Source organism: Pan troglodytes, chromosome 10 (assembly GCF_028858775.2).
Source record: "Pan troglodytes isolate AG18354 chromosome 10, NHGRI_mPanTro3-v2.0_pri, whole genome shotgun sequence".
Classification (NCBI taxonomy): domain Eukaryota; kingdom Metazoa; phylum Chordata; class Mammalia; order Primates; family Hominidae; genus Pan; species Pan troglodytes.
In genome coordinates this window covers 126,985,041-126,996,304 of record NC_072408.2, presented here as the reverse complement: position 1 = coordinate 126,996,304, position 11,264 = coordinate 126,985,041, and the positions used below count along the sequence as shown (strand labels likewise).

At 47.7% G+C, this 11,264-nt stretch overlaps 1 protein-coding gene across 2 annotated transcripts in view; it reads left to right on the top strand.

Moving 5' to 3' along the window:
• The first annotated feature begins 814 nt into the window (after positions 1–814).
• GCN1 (GCN1 activator of EIF2AK4) overlaps positions 815–11,264 on the top strand; it is a 67,224-nt gene continuing 56,774 nt past the window's right edge. For both annotated transcript variants that reach the window (XR_010147799.1, XM_001159608.7), the window contains exons 1-3: positions 815–967; positions 5,278–5,380; positions 10,788–10,851. Coding sequence is in view for 1 of the 2 variants with exons in the window: in XM_001159608.7 (XP_001159608.2) it covers positions 950–967; positions 5,278–5,380; positions 10,788–10,851 (185 nt within the window). In the remaining variant the exon portion in view is untranslated. The remainder of the gene's footprint in view (positions 968–5,277; positions 5,381–10,787; positions 10,852–11,264) is intronic.

Genomic DNA, 11,264 nt, shown 5'->3' with positions numbered 1-11,264 from the left:
TTTTTTTTTTTTTTTTTTTTTGGTATTTTTAGTAGAGACAAGGTTTTGTCATGTTGACCTGGCTGGTCTGGAAATCCTAACATCAGGTTGATCTACCCACCTCAGCCTCCCAAAGTGCTGGGATTACAGGCGTGAGCCACCATGCCTGGCCCCAGTATTTAAAGAGAAAGCAGCATCTGCTGAGAATAGGTGTTTTTGTTGTGATTCCTGTATTTCACTTAGAGATCTGTCTGCTGGAACGTGATATATTCATTCTAACTAGGTCTGTGTCAAAGGTTTGAAAGCCACTGCTAACAGGGCTGACAACTAAGCTGTGGAGACCCTACTCCCTAAATTGCAGCCACGTCTGCACGTAGCCTCTTGCCCTGTGGCCTTCAAAACTCCCAGCCTGGGGCGTCCAGCATTTCCCCAGGGCAGGGGCCTCGTTCAGTTCTGACCCTTCCCTGACCTCCGTATCCAGCCACGTTTGCTAACACTGTACAAGTCATCCGCCAACTGAACTACAAACTGAGGACAAAAGACTAGTTCACCGACTCTTTTACCTAGTTTTTAGTTCCTGCTATCTAGGAAGCAACACTTGTTTTTCTAAAGAACTTAGTCATCACTCAGGAAAGGCCCACGTAGGGCTGGCCCTGCGGGCTGGAAGTGGGTCAGGGGCTGCAAGGCGGGCCCATAGCGTTACACCGCGGGCTCACCACGTTACAAGCGCTAGTCTCCCACGAGGCGCCCGGGGCGGAAGAGCGGGCCCTGGGGAGGAGGCCTTGTGGCTCGGGCGCGGGCCAACTTTAAGCCCGTGATCCGGCTGCCCGGGCTGCAGCGGCCGCCGTCCTGCCCGGGGGCACCAAGCCCGGGCCCCTGCCCCCGCTGGCTCCCGGCCTCGCCCTGCCGCGTGGGCCACGCTGTGACCCGGAAGCGTTCCGGAAGCGGTTCCGGAGTCAGCCCCGGCAGGATGGCGGCGGACACGCAGGTGAGGCGGGCGGCTGCGGGGCCAGCGGGGCCAACGCGGCCAGGGACTGGGTGCGGACGGTGGCCGTCGGGCGGGGCCCCTCTCGCTCCTCGGCTTAGGGGCGTTGGAGGTGGTGGTTGTGGAGGTCGTAGTCTCGGGGCCGTCTCAGGCTGGACTCTCAGGGCTGCGGGCTTGGCCCGGCCCGGGCGGCGCAGGCAGACCGCGGGCTCGAGGAGTCCGGGGCTCCCGCCTCGACTTCAGCAGCTGGAGCTCGGCGGGGCCTTTGCCCGACCCCAGAGTTGCAAAAGTTCACTTTACCGAGCCTCTACTTCTTTTCTCCAAAGCCCTCCGGCTGTGAGCCCCGGGCTAACGCCAAGTCTTCCTTAAACTTTGTATTCAGCAAATATTCTTTGAGCACCTACTATGAGCAGGGACTTTGAGTGTAGTCTTTGGATTCATACAGATCTGGGCTTGAGTTCCTGCTCGTCGATTTCTGTGACATGCCAAACAAGTGACTTAACCCCGCCAAGTCTGCCTTTTCATCTATAAAATGAGATTAAAACAATACTTATCTTAAAAGGTTGTTGTGAAGGTTCAGTGAGATAAAATACGGCTTGATATATGTTGGTTGTTATCAGATCCAGGGTTAGTGAAAAGAACTGTCCTGTCCAGGAAGAGTCTTATCACCCTTGAGTGTACCTATGGGTACCTTGTAGTTCAGGAAGGACCTGGGAAAACCTTTTCCTCCACCCAGTTGTTACGTTTTAAGGTGAAAAGACATTGTCATGAGGCAGGGGAAGAACAGGTGTCTAAGGACAGCTGGGCTGATTTGGTGTCTCCAGGGTGATGGGATTGATTTTTATGTGTAGGCCCAGAAAATGACCACTTAAGCATTCAAAAAGACATTTATTGAGACTCTCCTATGCAGGTGGCTGATGTTCAAGTTATGTTGTACTGAATACTAGAAAGAAAAGCTTAGTATGAGAGGGTTAGGGGAATACATGCTGAATGTTTAACATTGATACTCACTTGAGGGAAAAATCTCTAGAGCTGCAATGTCCAGTATGGGAGCCACATGGCTTACTTAAGTTTGTTAAAATTAAATTAAATAAAAAAATTCATTGTTTGGCTGGGCGTGGTGGCTCACCCTGTAATCCCAGCACTTTGGGAGGCCAAGGCGGGTGGATCAGTTGAGGTCAGGAGTTTGAGACTAGTCTGACCAACGTGGCAAAACCCCGTCTCTACTAAAAATGCAAAAAATTAACCGGGTATGGTGGCATGTCTGTAATTCCAGCTACTCAGGAGGCTGAGGCATGAGAATCGCTTGAACCTGGGAGGCAGAGGTTGCAGTGAGCTGAGATCGCGCCACTGCGCTCCAGCCTGAGCAACAAGAGTGGGACTCTGTCTCAAAAAAAAAAAAAAATTTAGTTCTTCACTTGTACCAGCCACATTTCAGTGCACAGTTAGTCACATGTAGCCAGTGGCTACCGTATTGGGTGGTGCAGGAGAATATTTCTGTATTTTATAATTTTTGTATTTTTAGTAGAGATGGGGTTTCTCCATGTTGGCCAGGCTGGTGTCGAACTCCTGACCTCAGGTGATCCTTCTGCCTTGGCCTCCCAAAGTGCTGGGATTACAGGCGTGAGCCACCGCACCTGGCCTGAAATTATTTTTTATTATTTTATTTTATTTTTTGAGACGGAGTTTCTCTCTTGTTGCCCAGGCTGGAGTGCAATGGCACGATCTGAACTCACTGCAACCTCTGCCTCCCAGGTTCAAGCAATTCTCCTGCCTCAGCTTCCCGAGTAGCTGGGATTACAGGCATGCGCCACCATGCCCGGCTAGTTTTTGTAGAGACAGGGTTTCACCATGTTGGGTAGGCTGGTCTCGAACTTCTGACCTCAAGCAATCTGTCCGCCTCGGCCTCCCAAAGTGCTGGGATTACAGGCGTGAACCACCATGCCCGGCCTTGTCTTCAGTATTCTTTTTTTTTTTTTTTTCGAGACGGAGTCTCGCTCTGTCGCCCAGGCTAGAGTGCAGTGGCACAATCTTGGCTCACTACAACCTCCGCCTCCCGGGTTCAAGCGATTCTTCTGCCTCAGCCTCCCGAGTAGCTGGGATTACAGGCACCCGGCACCACGCCCAGCTAATTTTTTTTTTGTATTTTTAGTAGAGACGCGGTTTCACCATGTTGGCCAGGATGGTCTCGATCTCCTGACCTTGTGATCTGCCTGCCTTGGCCTCCCAAAGTGCTGGGATTACAGGCGTGAGCCACCGCACCCGGCCTTGTCTTCAGTATTCTAAAGGAAAATGATTTCAACCTAGAATTCTGTATTTGGCCAGAACATTTTCATACTTGCAAGGAGTTTACAAAATGGAGGATGTGCTTCACCCAAACACAAGAAAGTACATGTTCAGGGTGATAAACTGTGCCCCAGCTGTAGAGGATCACATGCCTAATTGGGGCAGGTCAGAAAACTCTGGGAGAGATTTCCTTAGGAAGGTGGAATTTGATGGAATACCTGATCTCCCTAAATGTACTGAGATTTAGACAAATGGCAAAAAGTTTGGGGTTTAATTATTTATAAGAACAGATAAAACAAGTCAAACTGAAGTGAGGTGGGAAAGGGTAATTATTAACACCAGGGGCATAAAAAAGCTGGGAAGAATCAGAGTTTATTAAATGGATGTTGAATGCCCTTTACATATAATGTAATCACTGACTACTGACCTAGGCTGTATGTGAAACTGGGGACTTCCACTGGGGAAATGGGGAGGGTGTGCGATGGGGTCACAGCAGGAAAGGGAGCTGTGGTGGAAAGGTAGCAAAACTGAAAAATCAAGAAGCACATGCAAGTTACCTCCATATTTAGAGATACTTAGATATATGGAGGTAACTACCCAAATATCCACCAGATCAACCTAAGGGTTGCCCATGGAGAGTGAGGGCAAGGGACTGGTTTTTATGGCAGACTTCTCAGAACTCTTTGGTTTTGACTCTGTGTGCATCTATGACTATAAAAACAAAAGACATTTTAAAGTTAAAACTACATTATTTATGTAGAAGACAGTTTTGGACATCAGTTTCTTTTATTCATTGCCAATAGAATTATGGCAGGGATTTAAGCACGAAAAACTCAGCATTATTTTATTTCTGTGTGTACGCTTGACTCTTACGCTACTGATAAGGCCTGCCTTTGAAATACCCTCAAAAGAAAAACATGATAACCCCACTGTGTTAAGTTACGTGAGCCTTATCATGCCCTGCTCTACGGCTTATGAATCCACAACCTGTCCACTTGGTAGCTTGTAGAATATTGCTCAAGAGCAGATTTTCAGGGATGTTTGCAAACTGCCCCCCATCACTGGGTCTTATGCTTATGTCCCTATGCAGGGGACTGCAGCTGTGGTAACTCGATGGCTGTTGAAAGCTAAAGATTTGTTAGCATCAGTTTATAGACCTGTTTGGTTTCAAAGTTAGTTTCAAAAACGCAGGTGCTGTGGCTCTCGACCCCACTCTGAGCAGTGACTTCCTCTCTTGGAGATGGTTTCTTCATCGCCTATAAAATGGGGATACTGATGCCTCCCTTGCAGGCTTTTTGGTAGTAGTAGCCAACTTTTTGCTTGGGATGAGAGTAGATGCACCTTATACGCAATCTCATTTAAGCTCCATAACAGTCATATGAGGTAGCTGCTATTGTCCACATCTTATAGATGAGAAAACTGAAGATTGGGGGAGTGACATTATTTGACTAAGTTTCTACAGCTAGTAAAAGGCAGAGCTGGGATCCAATCTCCTAACCTTTCCCCTTTTAGCCAGTGTGCTTATCCTCTGCCAGTGAGTTGCCAGGATGCTGACATTCCCTTTATGGGGAGGTTAAAGTGAGATAATGTAAAGGGAACATAGTTGGCACGTACCAGGCCCTTGCTAGATTTTGGGTAGTTCTGAAGGGATATTTTCTTTTCGGAGGTCTTTGCCTTTCCTCTTATTGCCAAAGTTTAAATAAGGTATATTGATTTGTTGACTAGTTGAATTAAAGCAGTACATCTCAAGTGGGAGTGATTTTGCCTGCCAGGAGACATTTGACAATGTCACAACTGGGGCGGGTGGGGAAGGTGGGCTGCTACTGACATCGAGTGGGTAGAGACCTGGAATGCTGCTAAAAACACGGCCCCCACAACCAGAATTACCCGGTGCAAAATGTCACCAGTGGGGAGGTTGAGAAACCCCAGGTTAGAGAGATCCCCAAATTCTACACCCACCCCTCAACATACACACTCATAGTTTTATAGTCTGACTAGTGAATTTTTCTGTTGCTTGGCCTTCACAGGTTTCCGAGACACTAAAGCGTTTTGCAGGGAAGGTGACAACAGCCAGTGTAAAGGAACGGAGAGAAATCCTCAGTGAACTTGGGAAGTGTGTTGCTGGAAAAGGTATTTATTTTTCATGCACATACCCTGGACAATATTCATTGTTTTTCTTTCTTTTTTTTTTTTTTTTTGAGACAGAGTCTCTCACTGTTGCCCTGGCTGAAGTGCAATGGCACGATCTCAGCTCATTGCAACCTCCACCTCCTGGGTTCAAGCGATTTTCCTGCCCTCAGCCTCCCGAGTAGCTGGGATTACAGGTGCCCACATCATGCCTGCCTAATTTTTGTATTTTTAGTAGAGATGGGGTTTCTCGAATGACAGTGTTCCATATCAAAAATAAATTTTGTGGGTTTTTTTGTTTTTTTTTCTTTTTGAGACAGAGTCTCATGATGTCGCCCAGGCTGGAGTGCAGTGGCACGCTGTCGGCTCACTACAACCTCTGCCTCGCTGGGTTCAGGCGATTCTCATGCCTTAGCCTCTCCAGTAGCTGGGATTACAGATGTGCGCCACCACACCCAGCTAATTTTCGTGTTTTTAGTAGAGATGGGGTTTCACCATGTTGGCCAGGCTGGTCCTGAACTCCTGATCTTAAGTGATCCGCCTGCCTCGGCCTCTCAAAATGCCGGGGTTACAGGCACGAGCCACTGGGCCCAGCTGAAATTGCCTTTCTTTAGAACCATGGCCTTGGCCAGGCGCGGTGGCTCACGCCTGTAATCCCAGCACTTTGGGAGGCTTAGGTCAACAGATCACAAGGTCAGGAGTTTGAGACCATCCTGGCCAACATGGTGAAACCTCGTCTCTATTAAAAAAAAAAAGTACAAAAATTAGCCAGGTGTGGTGGTGTGCACCTGTAATCCCAGCTACTAGGGAAGCTGAGGCAGGAGAATTGCTTGAACCTGGGAGGTGGAGGTTGCAGTGAGCCGAGATTATGCCACTGCACTCTAGCCTGGGCAACAGAGTGAGACTCAAAAAAAAAAAAAAAAAAAAAAGCCTGGGTGTGGTGGCTCACGCCTGTAATCCCAACAGTTTGGGAGGCCGAGGCGAGTGGATCACGAGGTCAGGAGTTCGAGACCAGCCTGACCAACATGGTGAAACCCTGTCTCTACTGAAAACACAAAAATTAGCTGGGCATGGTGACGCGCACCTGTAATCCTAGCTACTCAGGAGGCTGAGGCAGGAGAATCGCTTCAACCTGGGAGGCAGTGGAGGTTGCAGTGAGCTGAGATCGTGCTACTGCACTCCAGCCTGGGCGACAGAGCAAGACTCCGTCTCAAATAAAAAAGGAACCATGGCCTTCTTCCCCCCTCCCTGCACAACTTCTGCCTTTACTTTATTTCCTTGCTATAGTGTGAATTGCAACAGTTAAAACTTTTGGGTTCATGGAGAGTTTATCCATTCAGGTGTGAAAGCTATTTACACTTTTAACCATTTTGTTTGGAAATATTTTAAAAAGATAGCTAAAACCTTTCTCAAGTAGTATACAGAGTACAAAAACTTTTTTTTTTTTTTTTTTTTTTTGAGACGGAGTCTCACTGTGTTGCCCAGGCTGGAGTGCAGTGGCATGATCTCAGCTCACTGCACGCTCTGCTTCCCGGGTTCATATCATTCTTCTGCCTCAGCCTCTGGAGTAGCTGGGACTACAGGTACCCACCACCACACCTGTCTAATTTTTTGTATATTTAGTAGAGACAGGGTTTCACCGTGTTAGCCAGGATGGTCTCGATCTCCTGACCTTGTGATCCTCCCAAAGTGCTGGGATTACAGGTGTGAGCCACCGCGCCCAGCCAAAAACATTTTTTTTATGACTTGGGATATCATTTTTCCCAATCTGTGTTCCGTGGAAATCAGCACCATGGTAGTAGGTGATTGGCCAATAAAGGATTCCAAGATCAAATAAGTTGGGAGAGGTTTTTTTTTTTTTTTTCTTTGGTGAGACAGAGTCTCCCTCTGTCACCCAGGCTGGAGTGCTGTGGCGCGACCTCTGCTCACTGCAACCTCCGCCTGCCGGGTTCAAGTGATTCTCCTGCCTCAGCCTCCCAAGTAGCTGGGATTACAGGCACCTGCTACCACGCCCAGCTAATATTTGTATTTTTAGTAGAGATGGGGTTTCACCATGTTGGCCAGTCTGGTCTTGAACTCCTGATCTCAGGTTATTCGCCTGCCTTGGCCTCCCAGAGTGCTGGGATTACAGGCGTCAGCCACCATGCCCAGCCTAGAGGTCATGTTTTTGATGTCCTCTTGGAATATTCGCAACAAAGTGTTTTCACTTTATTAAGCTTCCTTGGATTCAGTGTTTTCTTTGAACCTCTTTTTTGCTGAAAATCTGTTCAGGGTCTGGGGAACACATTTTGGGAAATGCTGAGCATATCTGATTATCCTGATCTGCACCATAACCAAGGGATAGCTCTATGACTTATTAGAGTAAGACCATTTTGCCTTCACTCAATAAATTCTAGTTTTGTTTTTTTTTTTTTCATTTCTTTTGGTATGTTTGTTTTTACTGTATAGCATTGGCTCTCAAAGTGTGGTCCCTGGACAGGCAGCATCAGCATCATCTTGGAACTTGTTAGAGATAAAAATTCTCAGCTCCATTGGAGCAACTCAAATCGGAAATCCTGGAGGTGCTGTAGCCCCAGCTACTTGGGAGGTTGAGAGGTGGGAGGATCGCTTGAGCCCAGGAGGTTGAGGCTGCAGTGGTCCATGATTGTGCTACTGCTTTCCATCCTGGGTGACAGAGTGAGACCCTGTGTCAAAAAAAAAAGTTTGGGCACAGAACCCAGCATTTGTGTTTTAACGAGTCCTTTAGGTGATTCCTATGTTTACTAAAGTTTGAAAACCATGGCCATGGCTGGGCTCGGTGGCTCACACCTGGAATCCCAGCACTTTAGGAGGCCGAGGAGGATGGATCACCTTAGGTCAGGAGTTCAAGACCAGCCTGGCCAACATGGTGAAACCCCGTGTCAACTAAAAATACAAAAAAATTAGCTGGGTGTGGTGGTGGGCACCTGTAATCCCAGCTACTTTGGGAGGCTGAGACAGGAGAATTGCTTGAACCTGGGAGGCGGAGGTTGCAGTGAGCTGAGATTGCGCCATTGCACTCCAGCCTGGGTGACAAGAACGAAACTCTGTCTCAAAAAAAAAAAAAAAAAGAAAATCATGGCCATATAGATTGGGTCTCCCTTTCTGTCCACTTTTACTTCCTATTTCTACCACTTCACCCAACTTCTCATTTGCTGCTTCTGACCTGCTTATGCCTAGTAAGATACCCAAGCTTGTAAACTTGCTATTTGTGAGCGTCTCAGAGAGTCTCTTGTGTGTTAATGCTTCAATGTATGAGTTTTATGGCATCCTCGACGGTTTTTCTGGTCACTTTCCCAGCAGAGCCCTCTAGTTAGAAAAGGTAGCCATGTGATACCGATCTTTCCAGTCACAGGCCTCTAGTGCAGCAGTCAGTGATGAAGGGCTCAGATGGGCTGTGCCACTTACAGGCTGTGTGACCTGCTTCAAGTTACTTCACCTCTCTGAGCCTGTTTCTTTGCTTTGAACATGGAGATAGCAGTAGTACTTCCCTGATAGGTTGGAGTAAATGTAACGCATTGTCTGGGTATGGTAAGCTCACAGTGTGTGTTAGCTGTTATTGTCATTGTCTTAGCCACAACCTGTTTCTGGCCCCAGTCATTCTTTTCCCCAGTTACTGAAATAGCCCCAAATCACATGGACCAATGCAGTGGTCAGGGCCCCGGGGAAACTGCGTCCCTGTACCTCATTCATTTCTCCTCCATCATTCAGGTGCCTGAAGTGTGAGGAATGGTATGGGCCTCCTGCTCTCAGGTTCTTCCTACACCCAGTATAAATCTGTCTTACACTGCAGGTTAAATTTTCTCCTCCTCAGAAGCTCCTCCCTTTTGTTTGCGTGCTTCACTGTGTCATGCAGCACTTGTCACAGGTTGGCTTTCCAACATTATTGAGCACTCTTTTTTTTTTTTGAGATGGAGTCTCGCTCTGTCTCCTGGGCTGGAGTGCAGTGGCGCCATCTCTGCTCACTGCAACCTCCACTTTCTGGGTTCAAGCGATTCTCCTTGCAGCCTCAATCTCCCAGGCTTAGGTGATCCTCCCACCTTAGCCTCCTGAGTAACTGGGATTACAGACACGTGCCACCATGCCGAGGTAATTTTTGTATTTTTAGGAGAGACGGGGTTTCGCCGTGTTGGCCAGGCTGGTCTTGAACTCCTGACCTCAAGTTATCCTCCCACCTTGGCCTCCCAAAGTGCTGGGATTACAGGCGTGAGCCACTGCCCCCAGCCATATTGAGCACTCTTGTTCAACCAAGAGTTGAACTCTTTCTGCCCAGAGTTAGAGTGTATCTGTTTCACTCCAGAGTTAGGGTGTATCTGTTTCACTCTGACTGGCTGGCTTGGTTTCCCATTACTTGATTTCTTCATTTAAAAATGGGCTTAATCCGGGTGCGATGGCTCACGCCTGTAATCCTAGCACTTTGGGAGGCTGAGGCAGGTGGATCACAAGGTCACAAGTTTGAGACCAGCATGGCCAACGTGGTGAAACCCTGTCTGTACTAAAAATACAAAAATAACTGGGCGTGGTGGTGCGCACCTTTAGTCTCAGCTACTCATGTGGCTGAGGCAGGAGAATCACTTGAACCTGGGAGGCGGAGGTTGCGGTGAGCCGAGATCGCACTACTGCACTCCAGCCGGGGCGATAGAGTGAGACTCCGTCTGAAAAATAAAAGGCGGGGGGGGGGGCCTTAATAACACTGCCCACCTTATATGGATTAAATGAGTGAATGTGTATGAATGATCTAGAGCAGGGTCTGGCGTCTTGTAAGCACTAAGAGCTAGGGTGTTATTAGTCCTCTCTTCTTCCTCATGTGTTCTGAATAGGTATTATGCCTTCTTAACCCTGCACTCCACATGTATCTCCCTCTCTTTCCATTTTTCCAGAGCCTCCTAATCTGACAGGCCAAGCTTATGTGTCCTTCAGACTTTCAGAAACACTCCAGTTATAGGTGTTCTTCCCTTTTCTGGTCCCTCATAGTACTTCAATGTTGTACTGTTTTTTAAACCGTTTATTAGAATGTATGTGAAGAATGGTACACCTCCTAATGGAACAGCTCACTGAATCATCACATGTTAAACACCAGTATAACCAGCACCCAGATCAAGAAGTAGAATCATTCCAGCACTCCTGAACCTCCTCTTGATGGCATGTGAGGTTTCGAGGCCACTTTTATTTTCTTAGTTTCGTTCATTTAGCAAATGTCTACCCAAAGCTTTTCTGTACCAGGCATTTTCCTAGAGTCCTGTTTTGTTGTTGCTTTTTCCTCTTGGGGAGGAAGGCCTTAAATATATGGGGAGTGTCCAGTGGGCTGAGATCATGTCTGGCAGAATACTTGACTCCAGCGGCTTACCAAGTGATTTTTATTGACCGCTGTCTGTGTAATCTCTGGTTTCAGATCTTCCAGAGGGAGCAGTGAAGGGGCTCTGCAAATTGTTCTGCTTGACTCTGCATCGATATAGGTGAGTCCCAGCCAAAGGCCCCATATGTGGAGCACTTTGTACAGAGAGGGGATTTAGGGTAGTGGTTAGAGCCCAGATTAGAGCCAGACTGCCTGGTGCCAAATCTGGGCTATGTCACATCCTAGCCATTAGATCCTGGGCAAGTTACTTAACCTCTCTGTGCCTCAGTTTCCTTGTCTGCAGAATGGGGATGGTGCCATTCTCTATCTCATGGGTGGTTGTTAGTAAGCGTGAGGTGCCTGGAACAGTTGCCTGCTGTGCCATAGTGGTCATTGTGTTTATGCTGCCATTTAGTCATGTGTGTTAAATCGTCTGGCCTACTTTGAGACCCTTATAACTGCTCCATAAATGTAGGTGCTGCCCTTACACACTCAATGGCTTATTTGCCCTTATGAGATACTTTTAGAACTCTA